At 38.5% G+C, this 19,109-nt stretch overlaps 8 protein-coding genes across 11 annotated transcripts in view; all 8 read left to right on the forward strand.

Annotated features, from left to right (window-relative positions):
• Positions 1–4,830: 4,830 nt before the first annotated feature.
• LOC147842985 (histone H2B 1/2-like) lies at positions 4,831–10,655 on the forward strand. The gene is made up of 2 exons (XM_087260561.1): positions 4,831–8,384; positions 8,594–10,655. The coding sequence occupies exon 1, from the start codon at positions 7,182–7,184 to the stop codon at positions 7,554–7,556; it is 375 nt and encodes a 124-aa protein (XP_087116687.1). The 5' UTR covers positions 4,831–7,181; the 3' UTR covers positions 7,557–8,384; positions 8,594–10,655.
• hist1h2a11 (histone cluster 1 H2A family member 11) lies at positions 4,833–5,410 on the forward strand. The gene is given in 1 exon segment (NM_001142586.2): positions 4,833–5,410. A coding segment is annotated over 1 exon segment (384 nt). The 5' UTR covers positions 4,833–4,873; the 3' UTR covers positions 5,258–5,410.
• LOC137496134 (histone H3) lies at positions 5,924–6,574 on the forward strand. The gene has a single exon (XM_087260542.1). It carries the CDS (start codon positions 5,964–5,966, stop codon positions 6,372–6,374), a length of 411 nt encoding a protein of 136 aa, XP_087116668.1. The 5' UTR covers positions 5,924–5,963; the 3' UTR covers positions 6,375–6,574.
• On the forward strand, positions 9,116–10,655 carry LOC147842986 (histone H2A-like). Its single transcript, XM_087260554.1, has one exon. The coding sequence runs from the start codon at positions 9,148–9,150 to the stop codon at positions 9,532–9,534; it is 387 nt and encodes a 128-aa protein (XP_087116680.1). The 5' UTR covers positions 9,116–9,147; the 3' UTR covers positions 9,535–10,655.
• On the forward strand, positions 10,265–10,655 carry si:dkey-23a13.7. Its single transcript, XM_087260581.1, has one exon. The coding sequence runs from the start codon at positions 10,298–10,300 to the stop codon at positions 10,607–10,609; it is 312 nt and encodes a 103-aa protein (XP_087116707.1). The 5' UTR covers positions 10,265–10,297; the 3' UTR covers positions 10,610–10,655.
• Positions 10,656–12,684: 2,029 nt separating this feature from the next.
• si:dkey-23a13.9 lies at positions 12,685–13,724 on the forward strand. Its single transcript, NM_001442710.1, is given in 1 exon segment — positions 12,685–13,724. A coding segment is annotated over 1 exon segment (606 nt). The 5' UTR covers positions 12,685–12,727; the 3' UTR covers positions 13,334–13,724.
• The window catches only part of si:dkey-23a13.11, a 38,697-nt gene continuing 32,272 nt past the window's right edge, over positions 12,685–19,109 (forward strand). For 2 of the 4 annotated variants that reach the window (XM_087260165.1, XM_087260166.1), the window contains exon 1: positions 12,685–15,320. In XM_087260165.1, the coding sequence (XP_087116291.1) occupies positions 15,134–15,320 (187 nt within the window). In that variant the 5' untranslated portion in view covers positions 12,685–15,133. Of the gene's footprint in view, positions 15,321–16,303; positions 16,352–19,109 lie in introns of all 4 variants that reach the window. The other 2 variants (XM_087260167.1, XR_015495066.1) reach the window with 2 other exon arrangements.
• si:dkey-23a13.8 lies at positions 14,058–14,536 on the forward strand. The gene is given in 1 exon segment (NM_001442708.1): positions 14,058–14,536. A coding segment is annotated over 1 exon segment (411 nt). The 5' UTR covers positions 14,058–14,096; the 3' UTR covers positions 14,508–14,536.

Below are 19,109 nucleotides of genomic sequence, written 5' to 3' on the forward strand. Positions count from 1 at the left end.
AGGTTCTAAACTTAAAAACTTGCATGTATAATTATGGGAATTAAGTACGTAACACTGGATTTATTTTAAATTTTAATTTAAAAAAAGTACTGAACTTAAATAAATGGAGTTTATGCTATGTAAAGTGCCGCTGATTGAAGAGGAAAAGGCCATTTGGCTAACATATTAAAGTTTATTGTCTAAAATTTATTTTGTTAGATGTTGTTGTAACTTGAATATATTGATGCAAACTGTTGCGTTAATTTTTTTTGTTTGGTCTAAACAATATTTTTGTGTGTAAGGAAGAAAATGTTTTCGACTTTCCTTCGCGAGCACGCGCATGATGTAAGTTGATGGCATCAGTGCAGTGCAGCTAAGTGAAACTTTTTATAATACCCCTTCTTGGTTGATTTGTTTGTGTTTCATTCATTCATTCATTAATTCACTCATTCATTCATTCCTTTATTCATCAGGGGTTGCCACAGTGGAACGAACGGCCATATTTCTTCTAAATAAAAAATACCCTGTCTTTTTTAAAACGTATTGTTTATTATTATTATTATTATTATTATTATTAGTTGTATTAGTAGTAGTAGCAGTAGCAGTAGTATCTCACTGCTATATCTATTTTGTGTTCAAGGTGTAAACTTTACAAATTCTTTGGCTACACATTTGTAAGATATCTGTCATGACAATAAAAAGATTAAATTGATTTGACTTGAACTGAAGTGAATGGGGTATATGCCGAAGCATGCTAATAGGACTTTTAATTTGCCAGTAACCTGGGTTAAATGCTTCCGGTGAACTGTATGCCAATGCAAAAACCGGTGCGTTTAAGGTCTGTTTTCTTTAAAAATCAGCTATCTCCACTGGCTGAGTGATGTCCGATATAAAGTGGGTCTCAGATTGTACAAGAAGCACTGCACTAAATTACATTTTTCCCTGCCATGCCTTTGTAATATGAGCATTTATTTTACTCCAGTATATTCAATGGAGCTTCTGCGCTGGCCTGTCGATTCTGACGGGCGCGTGCGAGTAAACTGCTTTTTGTCTCGTTTTACGCTTGAGCAACTAAATAAATGCTAAAGTTTATTTAACTGAATGTTTTTTAATGACATTACAACATTGATGCTGTAAAAGGAACCGTAGAAAAAGGAAAAAAGTTCACAATAACAGCTCACCGGAAGTTTATCAGTATGGGAAAAAGACTAGCCTGGCATATACCCTATTTAGAGAGGAAGACAACATGGCAGCTGAATTAACTTACTTAAATTAATTATGCACCACATGAAATGATTAAGCCGCTGTAGTTGTTTGCTTTATAACAGATGATAGGCTTTACTGATATTTGATTATTTTGTTTGAGTATTTTTAGCAATTTAAACTCATGGGCGGCGCGGTGGCACAGTGGGTATAGTGAAATTGATTAGAAGGTTGCCTGTTTGAGCTTGCCTGGGTCAGTTTGTGATTAATAAAGGGACTAAGCCGAAAACAAAATGAATGAATGAACACTCAAGCACTGGTATACACAAATAAACAATTAAAGCTGTTTAAATTCAATTAAATTTAATTTAATTCATGTTTAATTAAAGCTGGGAGATTCTTACATCGGTAAATGTGCCAATGGCCAAATCGAAAGTGAAAGTATGAAGTTGTGACAAGTTTACTGTACTATAAGACAGATCATTAATTTTAAGAAGTGTAGCTGTGCTGTTCAACTTGAAATGTGTTAGTACTACTGGCATATTACTAAAAAGCAAATCACCATCAGTGTGATGATCGAAAAACAGCATTATGAAACAATGTCTTAACCTTTGTGCTGAGTTGACTATGAGTAACTTGTTTATTTATACCTGCTCTTTTTCTTATAGACACTGATGCTTTTTTTAAATATGCACATTTCATAACTCCTGCACGTACCTGATGGTTGTATTTTGTTACTGTGGCATTGTGTGTGTGATTCATTCCTATTATTTATGTTATGTCGCTGCGTTTTCCCTATACACTATCACCACACTCTGATTTTTTATGCTTGGTTTGTTCAAGCTTGAACTCCTTTGACGGAAAGCGTAGGAGGAGGTTGTTTATTTCCTCTCTAAATGTGTTCCACCTTATTGTTCAGTCAGGGAGAAAAGGAAGGGCCTATGTAATTTTTTGGAAGTTTCGTTTTTGTCAGGTTGTCTGCCATTTTTAGGTATATGCTTTTTTTTTTTGTCCTGAACCTTTTGAAGAAATGAAGAGTTCATAAAGAAATGATTCAACTTTTATTATTTTTATGAATTGTGTGTGTGTGTGTGTGTTTGAGTGTGGATTTTATACACTGTTTATAGAGATTCTAACAGATTTTTGTGCTGCCCAGTGCTCACCCAGATCTCAATCCCACAGTAGTCTGGCATATCAAATATCTCTGTCCAAATCCAGATGAATTTTAATTTGGAATAATGTTGTTGATATGGCACGTAATGCTCTGCTATCTTTTATAAGTATAATGTTTTTATTTACCAAATTCTAATTTCCAGTGGGAGTAATAGATAATTGTGAAGCATTATGAAGTGTGGTGTTGCAGTAAATATTTATGTTTTAGATAATTGGGATTAGATTAGTCATAAATGATTCCAACTGAAGTAAAACAGCAGTACAGCAGCAATATAGAAGTATAACTGCAGTAAAATTAAGTACAATTGCAAAATTGCAAAGTTTAAATACAGATTAAATACAGTACAATAAAGTTCAACAGCAGTATAAATTGCAGTAAATTGGAGTAAAAACAAGTGAACTCCGTCTTCACTGCACTCGCGCTGCTGTAGTCTAATATGCCAATAGTGTGTAAAAACTGTACTGCACTTGTGTTCCAATGGGATGTTTTTCAACGTCTTCCAAGAATAAATATATATATATATATATATATATATATATATATATATATATATATATATATATATATATATATATATATATATATATATATATATATATTTTGATTCCAGATTGGGGGCGTGCCTTCAACGCACCTGATCCTGGTCAGCGCCCTTATTTAAACCCCGGCAGAGAGTTTGTCGGGGCCACTGTCCATTCACTTGGCAGTTGGCCAGAGCCGCGCTCCTATTTGGGCATTATGCATTCTTTCGCATCCATACACTATCACTGACAACATTTACCGCATCCATTCATTTGCATTTCACACTGATTGAACATCCTGATACTGATATTTTGGAGTAGGCCTATATAATTTAAATTGAGTTAAATAAATATTCTTTTTGATTATAATCTACTTGTCGTCTCCCTCATTATGTTACATCCTTGAGCCAGGTGTAATATATATATATATATATATATATATATATATATATATATATATATATATATATATATATATATATATATTTTTTTTTTTTTTTTTCAGGTATGATTTTTGGATTCAAGGAATTTTTAATTAGAATTTTAAGAGTTTATTCCCAAAAAATAATAATTAAAATAACTGCAGTATAGTGAACAGTACAGCGGTAACTATAATGCAATAAAGTTCAAGAGCATAAAATGTGCTGTACAACTGAAGAAACATAAAATAAACCTAGAGGGCCCTTACAGAACATTGCTGCAGTAAACTTCTGAAAAGTGCAGTTATTTTGGACACAAAAACTGCATTATCTTAGTATATTGCAGAATTACTGCAATACAACTGAAGTACTACAATACAACCAACTGCAGTACAACTAGTGCAATACAACTGAAGTACAATACAACCAACTGCAGTACAACTAGTGCAATACAACTGAAGTACAATACAACCAACTGCAGTACAACTAGTGCAATACAACTGAAGTACAATACAACCAACTGCAGTACAACTAGTGCAATACTACTAAAGTACAAATGCAATGCAACTACTGCAATACAACTGAAGTACTACTGGAGTAAAAACGCATTACAACTACTGGAACAGCACTAAAGTGAAAGTACTACTATAATGCAGTACAACTACTGCAGTGGTTAAGTACTACTGTAGTACAACATGCCATACGGCTATTGCAATACAATTAAAGAACTTCTACTGTGCAACTGCAGTACAACTATTACTTTTCCCAGAAGACAATGATTTCCAAATGAGGGTTCAGTTTTCAGTTGTATTGCTGAAGTACTACTACAGTATATTGTATTGCACTTTTCAGAAGTGTAACTAACGACAGAAAAGCATCTACAATACTGCAAGACGTAATAAAACTATTTTGCAATTTTAATACTTATGTCCCCAAGTGCAATAAATGTATTGCAGTACATTATAGTAGTAGTATCACTTTAGTTGCACTGCATTTGTACTGTAGTAGTACTTCAGTTGTATTGCAGTAAGACTGCAATATATTTAAATAACCGTTTTTCGTGTTCAAAAATAACTGCACTTTTCAGAAGTTGACTAAAACCGCAGAATCCCTTTAATAACTGCATTAAGGGAGAGAAAAAAGAGATTAGAAGGTTAGATGGTTTCCTCCAGGTGCTCCGATTTCCCCCACAGTCCAAACACATACGCAAGAAGGGAACTGAATGAGTTAAATTGTCCGTGGTGTGTGTGTGTGTGTAAATAAAAGAGCGTATGGGTGTTTCCCATTGTTGGATCACGGTTAAAAGGGCATCCGCTGTGTAAAACAAACGAATTAAGGACTTAATTAAGGGTCTAAGCCGAAAAGAGAATGAATGATTGAAGATAACAGGTTATAAACAAAGTCAGCAGCGGAAAGGGGGTTGGGTTAACAGTTCGAGGGGAAGTTTGCTGATTGGTTTGTAACGTGTTCAGTCTCCAGCCAATAGGACAGTTGCATGCTTTCTTTTAAAACGCGCGTCACAGATGTGTATGTTAGTGTTTCTGAAGGTAGCTGAGAAACTATATTGTGTGAACAAAATGAGCGGAAGAGGCAAAACCGGTGGAAAAGCCCGCGCCAAGGCCAAGACTCGCTCCTCTAGAGCAGGTCTGCAGTTCCCCGTTGGTCGCGTTCACAGACTTCTCCGCAAGGGTAACTATGCAGAGCGCGTCGGTGCCGGGGCTCCGGTGTACCTGGCCGCTGTGCTCGAGTATTTGACCGCTGAGATCCTGGAGTTGGCTGGAAACGCCGCTCGTGACAACAAGAAGACCCGCATCATCCCCCGACACCTTCAGCTGGCCGTGCGCAATGATGAGGAGCTGAACAAGCTTCTGGGCGGAGTGACCATCGCTCAGGGCGGCGTGCTGCCCAATATCCAGGCCGTACTGCTGCCCAAGAAGACCGAGAAGGCCGCCAAGAAGTAAACAAGGCGAAGATTGCTTCTAACCTAAAGGCTCTTTTAAGAGCCACCAATTTTCTCTTTAAAAGAGTGATTTACTTGGGGAACTAGCGCTTTATTGATATAGATGTTAGACGTACTGAAGTTTTGTACAAAAACTTATGAAGGGATGAAATCAGCACATGTTGAAAAACCGCGTTTTTTATTTTACTCGTTATATTTATTCATAAAGAAGCTTCATTAAACATCTCCATTCCCTCGAGTTCAATACATATGTAGCCCATTCACAATAGTCACGGGCTTATCGAGCTGCTCTGCAATAGGCAAGTTTAAGAGACATCAAAACTAAACTAAATTCTATATATATATATATATATATATGTATATATATTTAAGCGGATACATTAAGTTATAAAGTACTTTACGTTAAATTAATATGTAAATTCAGTTAACCCGACGTTTTAATACTTTTTTTTTCTTTTTTTTTTTGTACACAGAGCTGAGTAATGCACGATTAGGCGGGAGCTTGACGCTAAACCGACATTGATTCAAAAAGCAGAGACGTACAGTCATTGGTCAACTGTAGTAAAGTGAAGAAAGATGATGACCAATCAAATCATTTGAATTCACGCCGTCCAATGAGCTCGTGGCTGCTCTATGCTTTAAATACGTGCCAACGAGCACAAGAGTCATTTGTGTTCGTTCAAGTAACCGAATTTTTGTTTGCTGCAATGGCAAGAACTAAGCAGACCGCTCGTAAATCTACCGGAGGAAAGGCTCCAAGGAAGCAGCTCGCTACTAAAGCTGCCCGTAAAAGCGCACCGGCCACCGGAGGCGTCAAGAAGCCTCACCGTTACAGGCCCGGTACCGTGGCTCTGAGAGAAATTCGCCGTTATCAGAAGTCCACTGAGCTGCTGATCCGTAAACTGCCCTTCCAACGTCTGGTGAGAGAAATCGCTCAAGATTTCAAGACTGATCTGCGTTTCCAGAGCTCCGCCGTCATGGCTCTGCAGGAGGCCAGCGAGGCTTATCTGGTGGGTCTGTTTGAGGACACTAACCTGTGCGCCATCCACGCCAAGAGGGTCACCATCATGCCCAAAGACATCCAGTTGGCCCGCCGTATCCGCGGAGAGCGCGCTTAAACCTTTAAAGCTCTAAACACAAAGGCTCTTTTAAGAGCCACCCATCTGACTTTATAAAAGAGGATATTTCAGTTGAACTTTGCTAAGACATGTAATTTTACCTCAGTCTGTTAAAGACTGATGACTTGGTGCAATTAAGTTATCCATCACTTCTGTTTGATCTAATAAACATCACAGCATCAGATGTGAACAAATCCTAACAAACGGCTATTGATAGATCTCTCTACCAATAATGTAAGGTGGCGTTAATAGCCTATATTATTTTGCAATGAAATTAAAAATGAGTATTTAAAAAATGCGTTTAACTGACAAGCATGCATACGATGATAAAACATAAAATTTAGCCAGGAAACGCACCAAGAAACTTTTTTTTATTGAATCGAAGAAAAATAACCACTGCATTAAAACGATAATACAATAACAAAAAAATAAAGTTTTTAATTTTTTTACAAAGCCTCTATTAAGAAAAAAAAAGATTGGTCACAAGGTTTAAGAAACGTACTAAAAATAAGTTTAAAGGATTCATTATTGAACGAAATTTGAAACCAAGAAACAGTTCAGCATGGGTGGTGGTAAATGACGTCAAACACAAAGAAGTAGGCGGAGTCGAATTTTTTTAAAGCCTCTGATTTGCTCTCCTTCATATCATCGATTGTTTGACCTGACCAACCAAATCATTCCAGGGGTAGGGCAGTGGATAAACCAATCAATAACCGCAGTCTTTTCTATGTCAAATTAGCATACGCTGTGTATAAAACCAAGTGCGTTCCGTTGAAGAATACATCTAGAAAACTCTTAACGACGATCATGCCTGATCCAGCTAAGACCGCACCTAAGAAGGGTTCCAAGAAGGCGGTTACTAAAACCGCCGGCAAAGGAGGAAAGAAGCGCAAGAGGACAAGGAAGGAGAGCTATGCCATCTACGTGTACAAGGTGCTGAAGCAGGTCCATCCTGATACTGGAATCTCCTCTAAAGCGATGGGCATCATGAACTCGTTCGTTAACGACATCTTCGAGCGCATCGCCGGTGAGGCTTCCCGTCTCGCTCATTACAACAAGCGCTCCACCATCACATCCAGAGAGATCCAGACCGCCGTGCGTCTGCTGCTGCCCGGGGAGTTGGCCAAACACGCCGTGTCTGAGGGCACTAAGGCCGTCACCAAGTACACCAGCTCCAAGTAAAGCGCTGAATCAATTTCTGCGATCCAAAGGCTCTTTTAAGAGCCACCCACGTTTACACATAAAGAGCCCTTTTTCTGCTGTCTGTGGAAGTAAGGTACTTCCAGAAGTAAAATTAGTATGTCGCTGCTCTATATACTTCTGAAAGGTTTTTCACACCAAGTAAAGATTTATCTTTTTAATTTCTACAAGTTTTCTTTGAAGGAAACTGGGCTGGTCGAAGTTGACCTTTAATCTGTGAAAGCATCAGCATATATGATATCAAAGTAAATGTGAAGGAGATTGTACGCTTCAACGTAGTTTTTCATCGTTTACTTATTTCAAACCCTTTTTCTTCTGCACAAAAAATATTCTGAGGAAAGCTAGAAGCCTGTGACCATTGACTTCCTTGGTATGTTTTTCCTACAAGTCAAAGATTACAGGTTTTACATGTGGACTACTTCATTCAAGAATCATCTTTTGTGTTCAACATTAAAACTATATAAGGCTTGTAATCGCTTTGGGGTCAGTATAAAGTGTTTCCATGAGCTTTATGAGGGCTGGCAAACCAGCTAAAGGTGCACTAACAGGCAGTTTTAGGTAAAAGATGGAACATACGAGAAAAAAGCTTTTCTGTTCCACTTTCTTTGCTAAATTTTCTAATTGTTCCCAATACCTTAGATTGTACTGCGTTTTCACTGACGATGCTATAATGAAAGTGTCATTGACTTGGTGAGCAGGACCTATTTTACCCAATTCACGTGTTACCAATGACTGGTTTAACCTGTTATGTATTTTACATTTTTAAATGATGTATAAGACGACACTAGAGTAGCCGTGCTGTTCCATGCAGTATTCTTTTTATTTTTATTATTATTTTTTTTGTAACAATATTTGTTTAGAATGCAGAATATGAATTACATTGTCAATGAAAAAGAGATACGAGAAAGACAGAAGAAAAAAAAGAATAAAAAACATGATATAAACTTGAGGGTAAGACATTTAAGAATCAAGAACAGTACATAAATTAAAGTCATTACAAAATGAAATAGTCCATGCAGTATTCTTTTATTAACTGAACTCAACATGATGACGTCACTCAGGTACGGGTAGCACACTCATACAAAATACATGACATAACCAACTGTGCTCTATCCGAAGTTGTGTAATACTAATAGATTTTAATTGTGGGTTAACTATCCCTTTTATACCATAACCAGAACATTTGAGCATTTGATTCGTCATTTAGTTATCACAGGTTTATACAGAGTTGATCATGAAAAAAAAAATCAAATACATTTGAGCATTTGATTTCTCATTTGAAAATGCATTTCGATAAATTGTTTGCTAGTTTGAGTCGTTTTTGAGAGTTTAGTTTATGTGATTTTGTTTTCTTAAAAGTAATTTTACAAGGAAAAGGCTTTCATTACACGGGTATTACAAACATTCGCCACAAACTTGCAAAGGCCGCACTCGATCTTTTGGAGGGAAGTGCAGTGATTGGTTTTCAACTGAGTTAGATTCTGACCAATGGGCGAGAAGCACGTTAGCTTTAAAATCGGATTGTCGCGCACAACGGAGGTATACGTTGTTTCTTGAGAACTAACTGTTCATCATGAGCGGAAGAGGCAAAACCGGCGGCAAGGCCCGAGCAAAGGCTAAGACTCGCTCCTCCAGGGCGGGCCTGCAGTTCCCCGTTGGCCGTGTTCACAGACTGCTCCGCAAGGGTAACTACGCTCAGCGTGTTGGTGCTGGAGCTCCAGTGTATCTGGCCGCTGTGCTCGAGTATTTGACTGCTGAGATCCTGGAATTGGCTGGAAACGCCGCTCGGGACAACAAGAAGACCCGGATCATCCCCCGACATCTGCAGCTGGCGGTGCGCAATGATGAGGAGTTGAACAAGCTTCTGGGCGGAGTGACCATCGCTCAGGGCGGTGTGCTGCCCAACATCCAGGCCGTGTTGCTGCCCAAGAAGACCGAGAAGGCCGCCAAAGGCAAATAAACTGAAGTTGCTATTTTAAACCTACCCAAAGGCTCTTATCAGAGCCACCCACTTTCTCTATAAATGGCAATTTTGTTAAAACTGATTTTAGTTAAAGGCTTTCATTAAGGAGGATGTTTAGGCAGCGTTTGTTATGATTAGAGATTGTAGGTCTTAGATTTCTACTAACGTAGTGTTGGATTCATTAATCTTTACTCCATTTTTAAATATGGTTTATTCTTGTGATATTATTTGTCAAACAATGTAAACTATATAAGCGTCAGACGCACAATCCCCAGAAAAAAAACTTTTTTGAACCTGAATATCCTATCTATCTATCTATCTATCTATCTATCTATCTATCTATCTATCTATCTATCTATCATAATGTTAGTGTAGTGTTTAATACACAAATCACATTGAGAGTATCATTTCTATAAATGACAACAGATTTGATATTTTCAGATGAGTAACTATCTAATGCTGTAATTGCGTTATTTATCTTATTAAATTTCATCCACTGCAGAGCCATTAATATTGCCAATAAATCTGTTGTATAATATACATTTTTAAAGGCTTTTGGGTGAGCTGTCGGTTTATTTATGTAATTCAAACAAAAAAAACTACAATTCGAGCCACATGGCCTGATGATTGACGCGTTTACTGTGACGTTGCGTTTTAGCTCCGCCTTGAGTGTTTCAACTAGGTCGTCTAAGTGACTGTAAAGCCTCTTGTACAAAACCCGAACCCTACACATTTGACTTTGAGTTAACAGCTGATCATCATGTCTGGTAGAGGCAAAGGCGGTAAAGGACTGGGAAAAGGAGGCGCTAAGCGTCATCGTAAGGTGTTGCGTGATAACATCCAAGGAATCACTAAACCCGCCATCCGTCGTCTCGCTCGCCGTGGTGGAGTCAAGCGCATCTCTGGTCTGATCTACGAGGAGACTCGCGGCGTTCTCAAGGTGTTCTTGGAGAACGTGATTCGTGACGCTGTTACCTACACCGAGCATGCCAAGAGGAAGACCGTTACCGCTATGGATGTGGTGTATGCTCTTAAACGTCAGGGACGCACTCTGTACGGGTTCGGCGGTTAAACTTCTGTTGTCGATCCTTAATCCAACGGCTCTTTTAAGAGCCACCCACGATGTCTCAAAAGAGTTAGTTCTTACTTGTTGCTTTATAGTGAGTATTAAAGTGTTTACAGCTTTGTATGTTATTGTAACGGTTTTGAAAGTTACATTGTGTGGATGTCTTTCACCTTGAAATTATTTATTAAATGCTTGAAATCCAATTATGACAAATAATACATGTCATACATACAATTTATTTTATTTTAGACTTCTAAAGCATCTTGTAGGTTAAACACTCATCGACTTCAATACCAGTCTGGCGGTTTTTCAGACGAGAAATTTCCGTGACAAACCGACTCCAGACGGCTTAATAATAAACTTTAGCGTATATTTTAAAAATCTAGTACCTACTTTGTCTCACTGTGGTGTGTAACCTACAATATGCTCTTTAAGTCACAAAATACCAATTCAGTATCGATTTAGCCAGAATACTTAATATAGTATGACTGCGTTTGCTTGAAGAAAGCATCTATTAATTTATTATAATTTGATTTGATGAGCTGTATATTACTAGAAAATAGTTATTCGCATAAGTTATTTGTTTGTTTTATAATAAAAACAATTAAATGATTTAAAAAGAACTTCTGAGAGGGAAAGTAAAGCGATGGACCGGACGCCGGTTATCTATGCGAAAGGGATTCCTGGGCGGGGCCTACAGGTTTCAAAGCATACAATTGGTAGATCTTCTTGCTAGCGTGACTCAATTTTGACCAATTAAATCAGAGGTGGATATTTATTTCTCCAATGCACCAATCAGAAGGCTGGTTATTCCTTCTGAAATCTGCACAAAGGCCAAATAAATTCTTAGGTCTCACCCGTATCGACAGAACATATTATCTTCTCCATTCGAATATGCCAGAACCAGCGAAGCCCGCACCCAAGAAAGGATCCAAGAAGGCGGTTACTAAAGCCGCTGGTAAAGGAGGAAAGAAGCGCAAGAGGACTAGGAAGGAGAGCTATGCTATCTACGTGTACAAAGTGCTGAAACAGGTCCATCCTGACACTGGAATCTCCTCTAAAGCGATGGGCATCATGAACTCGTTCGTCAACGACATCTTCGAGCGCATCGCCGGTGAGGCGTCTCGTCTCGCTCACTACAACAAGCGCTCCACCATCACATCGAGGGAGATCCAGACCGCCGTGCGTCTGCTGCTGCCCGGAGAGCTGGCCAAACACGCCGTGTCTGAGGGCACAAAGGCCGTCACCAAGTACACCAGCTCCAAGTAAAACGATTTCTGACGCCTTTCAACTTCTCCAATCCAAAGGCTCTGTTAAGAGCCACCCATGTTCTCATCTAAAGAGCTATATCTTATGTGTGGTCTATAATGTCAAAAGAACCGCCATTATTTACAAATCTGAAGAGGTTAAAGTATAGTTAAAAATAATTTGAATAAAGACGCCAGCAAACTCAACTATTTACTCATCATTAAAAGAACAGTAAGACTTGATCAAATAAAACAATGTAAGGTTCAGAAATTATTCACTTTACACAATTATTTTATATGAAATACAATTAACCAAACATTTCCTGAAATAATGAATTTAAATAGTTTGAAGTGATGATTCATGTTGTTAATGTATGTATAGCATTTATGAGGAGCTTATACAAAACAAAAGTAAACCCATCGGAAGCTAAAATTAGATTTACAAATAGTCTAAATTGGCTCCTTATTTGTTTGACGTGTTCAGTACAAGAAACAAATCATTTTGTAATAATGCTGCACATCTTGTTTTATTTTTCACAGGCCGTATGTGCAGAAAAACAACCTCAGTGAAAGAACAGAGGATAAATGACTCCATAAATCTAAAACTACATTTACGGCGTCTCCTATTTGAATTCCATGATAAAGCCTTGACCCTCTTCATATCAATAAGGTCTTTCTAGTCTGCTGAAAAATATTTTAATGCACTTGTTTTGCTCTGTGTTTAAACGGAGAAAGCACAAGTTTTGTGTCGAGGCGATTCTCTGAGAGGCGGTGATTGAGTCTACACGGTTCTCATGTGGTAGATAAGTTCACAGCGCCGCCCAGCAGAGCTTCATTTTTCACTGCTAGTTGTAGGTGAAGGTTACTGCTCAGAGAAATGGCTGAAACTGCTCCAGCACCCGCTGCCACACCGGCGAAGGCTCCCAAGAAGAAAGCGGCGTCCAAGCCCAAGAAAGCGGGCCCAAATGTTCGCGACCTCATCGTCAAGACTGTGACCGCATCCAAGGAGAGAAACGGCGTGTCTCTCGCAGCCCTGAAGAAGGCTCTTTCCGCCGGCGGATATGATGTTGAGAAGAACAACTCCCGCGTCAAAACCGCCGTCAAGGCATTGGTAACCAATGGCACTCTGGCCCAAACCAAAGGCACAGGCGCCTCCGGTTCATTCAAGCTCAACAAGAAGCAAGCCGAGCCCAAGAAGGCAGCCAAGAAAACCGCCGCGAAGGCCAAGAAACCAGCCGCTAAGAAATCTCCCAAGAAGGTGAAGAAACCAGCGGCCACATCTGTGAAGAAGGCGACAAAGAGCCCCAAGAAAGCCAAGAAGCCAGCAGCTGCCAAGAAGGCCACCAAGAGCCCCAAGAAGGCAAAGAAACCAGTAGCGGCCAAGAAAGCAGCCAAGAGCCCCAAGAAGGTGAAGGCAGTCAAGCCCAAAACGGCCAAACCCAAGGCGGCAAAGCCCAAAAAGGCGGCTCCCAAGAAGAAGTAATCGACTATTTCTGCTCGATTCTTCCTAAAACCCAAACGGCTCTTTTAAGAGCCACTTACATAACAGTGAAGAGCATGATTTCAACAATTAGAGCGCGTTTCAGGATTGCTCTAAAACTGGTATATCCTCACCGTACATGCTTAAAACAGCAACTTAACACATCAACATGAATACAGGGCCGAAAACGCAAGTAGTTTAGATTTGAAAGAATCCCTCATGAGGATATTCTCGACTATTAAAACTGTTTTATGCATTTTATGAATTAAATGATAGTTAAAGGTCTAAAACACAGCACTGGTTGTGACACTAATTCAGAACAAATCAGCTCAAATATCTTTACCACAACAAATTCTCACTTGAAGTCTTTACTCAAATCTAAAAAGGCCTTAAGGTTTCTATACTACTCTACATCTCTGCTTATTTTTAAAGTACACTAAGAAATATTGTCGAGAATTGAACATGAACCTTTTTAAAAAAGTATGTCAAGTGTTTGCCTTTACTTTGCCTGCAAGTAACATTTATACTAAATATATTTATTTTGTTCTTTTGAGCGGGAAAACGCACCAGGCTGCCACTCGTCTGTTGAAAAAGACAAAACGCATAGCCATTGGTCAGAGTGCACACGTCACACTGTAATGTACATGTAACAGCCAATCAAATGCTTCCACAGTCGCGCAATGAAGCTGGAGAGTTTAAAAGGCGGTCTCTGGAAGCGTGAACGTTTTTATTTTTCATTAGACAGTGAGTTCGTAGATTCTTTGCAATGGCAAGAACAAAGCAGACCGCCCGTAAGTCAACCGGAGGAAAGGCTCCAAGAAAACAGCTCGCCACCAAAGCTGCCCGTAAGAGTGCACCGGCCACCGGAGGCGTCAAAAAACCTCACCGTTACAGGCCTGGTACCGTGGCTCTGAGAGAGATCCGCCGTTATCAGAAGTCCACTGAGCTGCTGATCCGCAAATTGCCCTTCCAGCGTCTGGTGAGAGAAATCGCTCAAGATTTCAAGACTGATCTCCGTTTCCAGAGCTCTGCTGTCATGGCCCTGCAGGAGGCCAGCGAGGCTTATCTGGTCGGTCTGTTTGAGGACACAAACCTGTGCGCCATCCACGCCAAGAGAGTCACCATCATGCCTAAAGACATCCAGCTGGCCCGCCGCATCCGCGGAGAGCGCGCCTAAATCCACTTCTGACGCATTGAACACAAAGGCTCTTTTAAGAGCCACCTAAATATCAATGAAAGAAATTTCCACTTTATTAGTTTGCCAGCTGTTTCTGCTCTAACTGAAATTATTGGTTAAGAAGTGAGAAGTGTTGCTCTATTCAGGTTTCCTGAACAGTGAGACTAATGCAATGTGCTACATGAGTACATAAGCCAGTTGGCTGCATTTTCGTATGAATCATATTAACCTTTTATTACAAGTTTGGCGTGACTGAACCTTCAAACGTTTAGACGAGGCGTCCACGCTGTTTTCAACTAGGTCCGGTAGCCAAGTACATTTAGTCTTGTTCATCGGCCGACCGAGGAAAGAGTGGTAAGTAATTTGGCTCGGGAGACACAGTTTCTCCTGTTTTTAGTTTGCAGATGTTAAAATAAATTATATTTCGCGTGATGAATAACGAATTAGGTTAAATATAATGCAGTATTCGCATTTTAAAACTATTAGAAACGGTCTTCAGTACAGTTCTAGTGATTCTAAATGCCATATTATGAAGCCTTATTTTTAAGCTTTCGTGGTGTTTTAGAAAATGTCCACAATGTTTTATTTATTTTTTCTGTTCTGAAAAGGAGTCCCAAGTTCTTTAAATGTTTGCAGTAATTGGTTCATACAGTATAAAACCTTCGCGAACGTATGCTGCATGCATTAGACCAATCACAACAGGCCTGGTCATCCAGCCAACCAATCACCGCAGACTAGCATCACACAAAGGAGGGGTTTGGAAACGAGTCTTGTTCGGCGACTCGTTTGGGAGTCAGTCATTCAACAAAAGAGGTAAAACAACTCTGTTTCCATTGTTAATGCACACTTATGAGTTGTAAGTAATGAAGTTCAAACATGACAAGTTTAGAATAAAATCCCATAATTTGCAAAAAGATTTTTACACACTTATTTAAGGTGGTTTTGGGCTTGTGAAAGAAATAATGCATATGTTGAGAGGTGGAAACGCATTTGCCGAATAAACCCAATAAGCCCATGTGGCTAATCAGCTGTCATCATAAGCCTAATCTGTAGAATCATTACATGTTTAGAACTTCGTAAATGTATATAAAAGTTTAACAAAACACCACAGTGCCATATGTTTTTACAATCTGGTGTGATATTCCTTTTAGACTAATAAACCAGCAAACTCTTTGCCTGACAGATTCCTTTGACTTAAAGATGCATAAATCAAGTTCACTCCCCAACATCCCTGTGTGCCAACGTCCTGTTTGTGTTTGCACTGCAGTGTATTAGATGTGGGGCTAGGATAGGGGCTGTACCCATATACTCAAGGACATTTTTATTCAGTGTTGTTCTCTCAGGGTTGTTGGTAGGTTGTTCTTCAGTTATCAGTATTTGATGCTCTTGTTACATTTATTGGTTTGATTTTTTTTTTATTATTGTGATCAACTGGTACATCAGAGTTGACATCTACATAGTCTAGTGCAGAAATGGTTGACAGTGGATGCACATACTTGATGTGCATACATTTAAAGTAGAATCTGACCTTAAGGAATGGCTGTCAGACAAATAAATATATTTAGGTTGGTAATGACTTGAGAGTGAAGAAACAGTAAGTTTTTTGATGAACTATCTCTTTAGTTATATGCCTAATAATAACAGTTTCTGAAAGTGAACAATACAGAAACTGAGGATCTATTCATAATCCAGCTAAAATAAAGCTCAACTGGGTTCAACCATTCCTTCTCCCACTTCCCTTCTTCAAAGTGTGAAATGACTGTTTAAACACAGCAAGTGTCTGTCTGTTAATGCAGGCTATTAGTGTGTCAGGATGGGCTCCAGAGCACTGCCTCTCATCATCTGTGAGTATTTGATTATGATACACAGTTATTTTCTGTTTTTAATTCAATTGTTTTGTATAAAACAATGCGTGTGTGTAGTGTGGTGTTCGAGTCTCTCTGTATATTGTGTTGTTTATTGTTCAGATTTAGTGTGAATATGCATTACATGCTGATCAGAAACAGAAGAAGAAGGACAAATGAGGACAAGGAAGCAATTTACACAACTATAAGATTGTCTGCTTTCTCCTAATATCAAGTGCTGGGTGCTTTTCTATAAGATGCTAATTTGATAATGGCACATTTTCTTAGACTTTGTACACAATTAACGCATAATGCAAGCTAAAATAGTAAAAGTAGTGGCCATAATAATTGTTTACATTGAAGGATTCGGATTTCTGCTTTCCAATCTGTCTCATCATGGACCAACGTTTATCCTTTTCATCATCCTGCTTCTTAGTATTTAACTGTGAATTGATTTTAATTAATAAGTTAACACATTGCTTAATATAAGAATGTTCAGTGTGTAACCGGTTCTGCGTTGTGTTTTCTTTGTTTTATTAAGGAATAACCAGTCAGAGATCTGCAGTTGTGACGGCTCTTTACTCACTGAGAATAAATCAAAAAGCACAGCTTTTACAGTGTGTCTTCGCCCTTACAGCTTTTCTCTCCCATGCATAGTCAGTGCAGAAAGGGGAGAGATGGAGAGAGAGATAGAACAAAACTCCAAACAATATTAACAAAGTGAAAAAACATACCTGAGAATAAATCAAAAAGCACAGCTTTTACAGTGTGTCTTCGCCCTTACAGCTTTTCTGTTAAAAGTAAAGTGCAATGCATTTTAGCATTCACATGCTTCAGTTAGGCTAAAGTCAATCAAAACTTCAATTTAAGTGATGACACAAAAATAATGAAATATATGTGAAAATAAAGGCATAAATATAATTTAAACATGAAAACTAGCTTAAAAAGTTATTTATAAAGTAAAGATGATTAAAGATTAATTGGAGCTTAGCAGACACCCACCTCTCCCATGCATAGTCAGTGCAGAAAGGGAAGAGGCGGGCGCAAAACAGGAAATTAAACAGCGTGAGCTCCCTTAGAAATTTAAAGGTAAAGACACACACTAACAAACACCTCAGGTACACTTACTAACACATTAGATAAAATACACATTATGTGTAATTCTATACTTAAAGCGAATTATAATTTTCATACCTGTTACAAGTGCATTTGCCCGTCTCTTTAAAACTATTTTTAGAAGCCACCCAACTAGGTCAGAGGTCACGGAGACCTTGAGTGGAACTGAGTGGCTGAGGACTGGAAGCAACTGTTTCTATTGTTATTTCTACGAGTTAATACTATCTAAAATGTCTAAAGTGATTTGCAATTTTTACTGTTAATTCTTTTAAATTGATTCTACTTTTTATTTAAGATAGACTTTGTGTAGTGACGATTATACCTGCCTGATTGTAGATTATACCAGTTTTTAACCAGTTTTGATAAAGACGGCTGAGAGTACAGTCAGCCTTGGATAAGAAACAGATTATACTTTATGTGTGTGTGTTCTATTTGATTGCTGATCCGTTTCACAGGTCTGGAGTCAGCTCTAATCAGTCTAAGACAGGGATGTCTAACGTTTATGCTTAAGATAATGTTCTGAATTGTACGCATGAACCCCATGTTCCTAGTCTATCTGTGTTTTAACCAATCAGGCTAGAACAACGTGTATGACGCAGTTAATGACGTTATGTGAGAGTATAACTGTTATTGATTGGTGATTGTAAGCAAAGTGGCCTAGGAACTCATTGCGAGTGTTGAAGCTGGCTTCTGCGAATGAAACTGCAAACTATCTTCAGTAAACTTGATTTATTTATTTAAATCTCTGACTCCGGCTCTTCTTCATCTACCAGACTGGTCATTCATTGGGTCAAACTGTAAACTATCCTTATAACAGATAAGTGCATTTGCTAAAGAGAGTTAAAGGATATTGTGTATGAAGAATGCTCAACATAAAATAAAGACACCAGGAATAGACAACAGCATCATTAGCAAGTTCTTTATATCTGTGGTGTATCGACTACTATAGTGCCAGTACCAGGCCCGGATTGGCTAATCGCAAGGACCAGGAGAATTCCTGGTGGGCAGGTCAGTTTTTTGGCCACGAGTTATTAGCTGCTTGCTCTCTCAGCAGTCACACTTTTTATTTATTTATTTATATATATATATATATATATATATATATATATATATATATATATATATATATATATATATATATATATATATATATATATTTACCATATCCTCACTCTTTTTATTCATTGTCTTTCCGCAGCTCCGCTCTTATTTATTTTCTCGCTGCCCCGTGAGCAAAATGCAGCCTGCAGGTTAATGATGACAGCCCCTTAGTGAATACAAGAATTCAAATAATGAATATAAATGAATGTTACACATGCTCAATGAAAATCAGATGATTCACTACATTAATAAATCTGTCATAACTTGATCAGAAATCTAAAAATGAGAGAAAAAGTTTGAGCAATTAAAAGAAACACTGTGGTTAAGAGTTTTGCAGATAACAGTGCAATACTTATTTTCTATTCCAAATGCAGCAGCGTAACAGCGCCATTGTCGTCCAGTGGTCAACATGCTGTTACAAAGCCTAATTATTCATTCATTCATTTTCTTGTCGGCTTAGTCCCTTTATTAATCCGGGGTCGCCACAGCGGAATGAACCGCTAACTTTTCCAGCAAGTTTTTATGCAGCGGATGCCCTTCC

Source organism: Danio rerio, chromosome 7 (genome assembly GCF_052040795.2).
Source record: "Danio rerio strain M-AB ecotype USA chromosome 7, GRCz13ab, whole genome shotgun sequence".
NCBI lineage: Eukaryota > Metazoa > Chordata > Actinopteri > Cypriniformes > Danionidae > Danio > Danio rerio.

Excerpts from the sequence above, each read along its gene's own strand:
- si:dkey-23a13.7 (XM_087260581.1), top strand. The coding sequence starts at position 10,298 with ATGTCTGGTAGAGGCAAAGGCGGTAAAGGACTGGGAAAAGGAGGCGCT.
- LOC147842986 (XM_087260554.1), top strand. The coding sequence starts at position 9,148 with ATGAGCGGAAGAGGCAAAACCGGCGGCAAGGCCCGAGCAAAGGCTAAG.
- LOC137496134 (XM_087260542.1), top strand. The coding sequence starts at position 5,964 with ATGGCAAGAACTAAGCAGACCGCTCGTAAATCTACCGGAGGAAAGGCT.
- LOC147842985 (XM_087260561.1), top strand. The coding sequence starts at position 7,182 with ATGCCTGATCCAGCTAAGACCGCACCTAAGAAGGGTTCCAAGAAGGCG.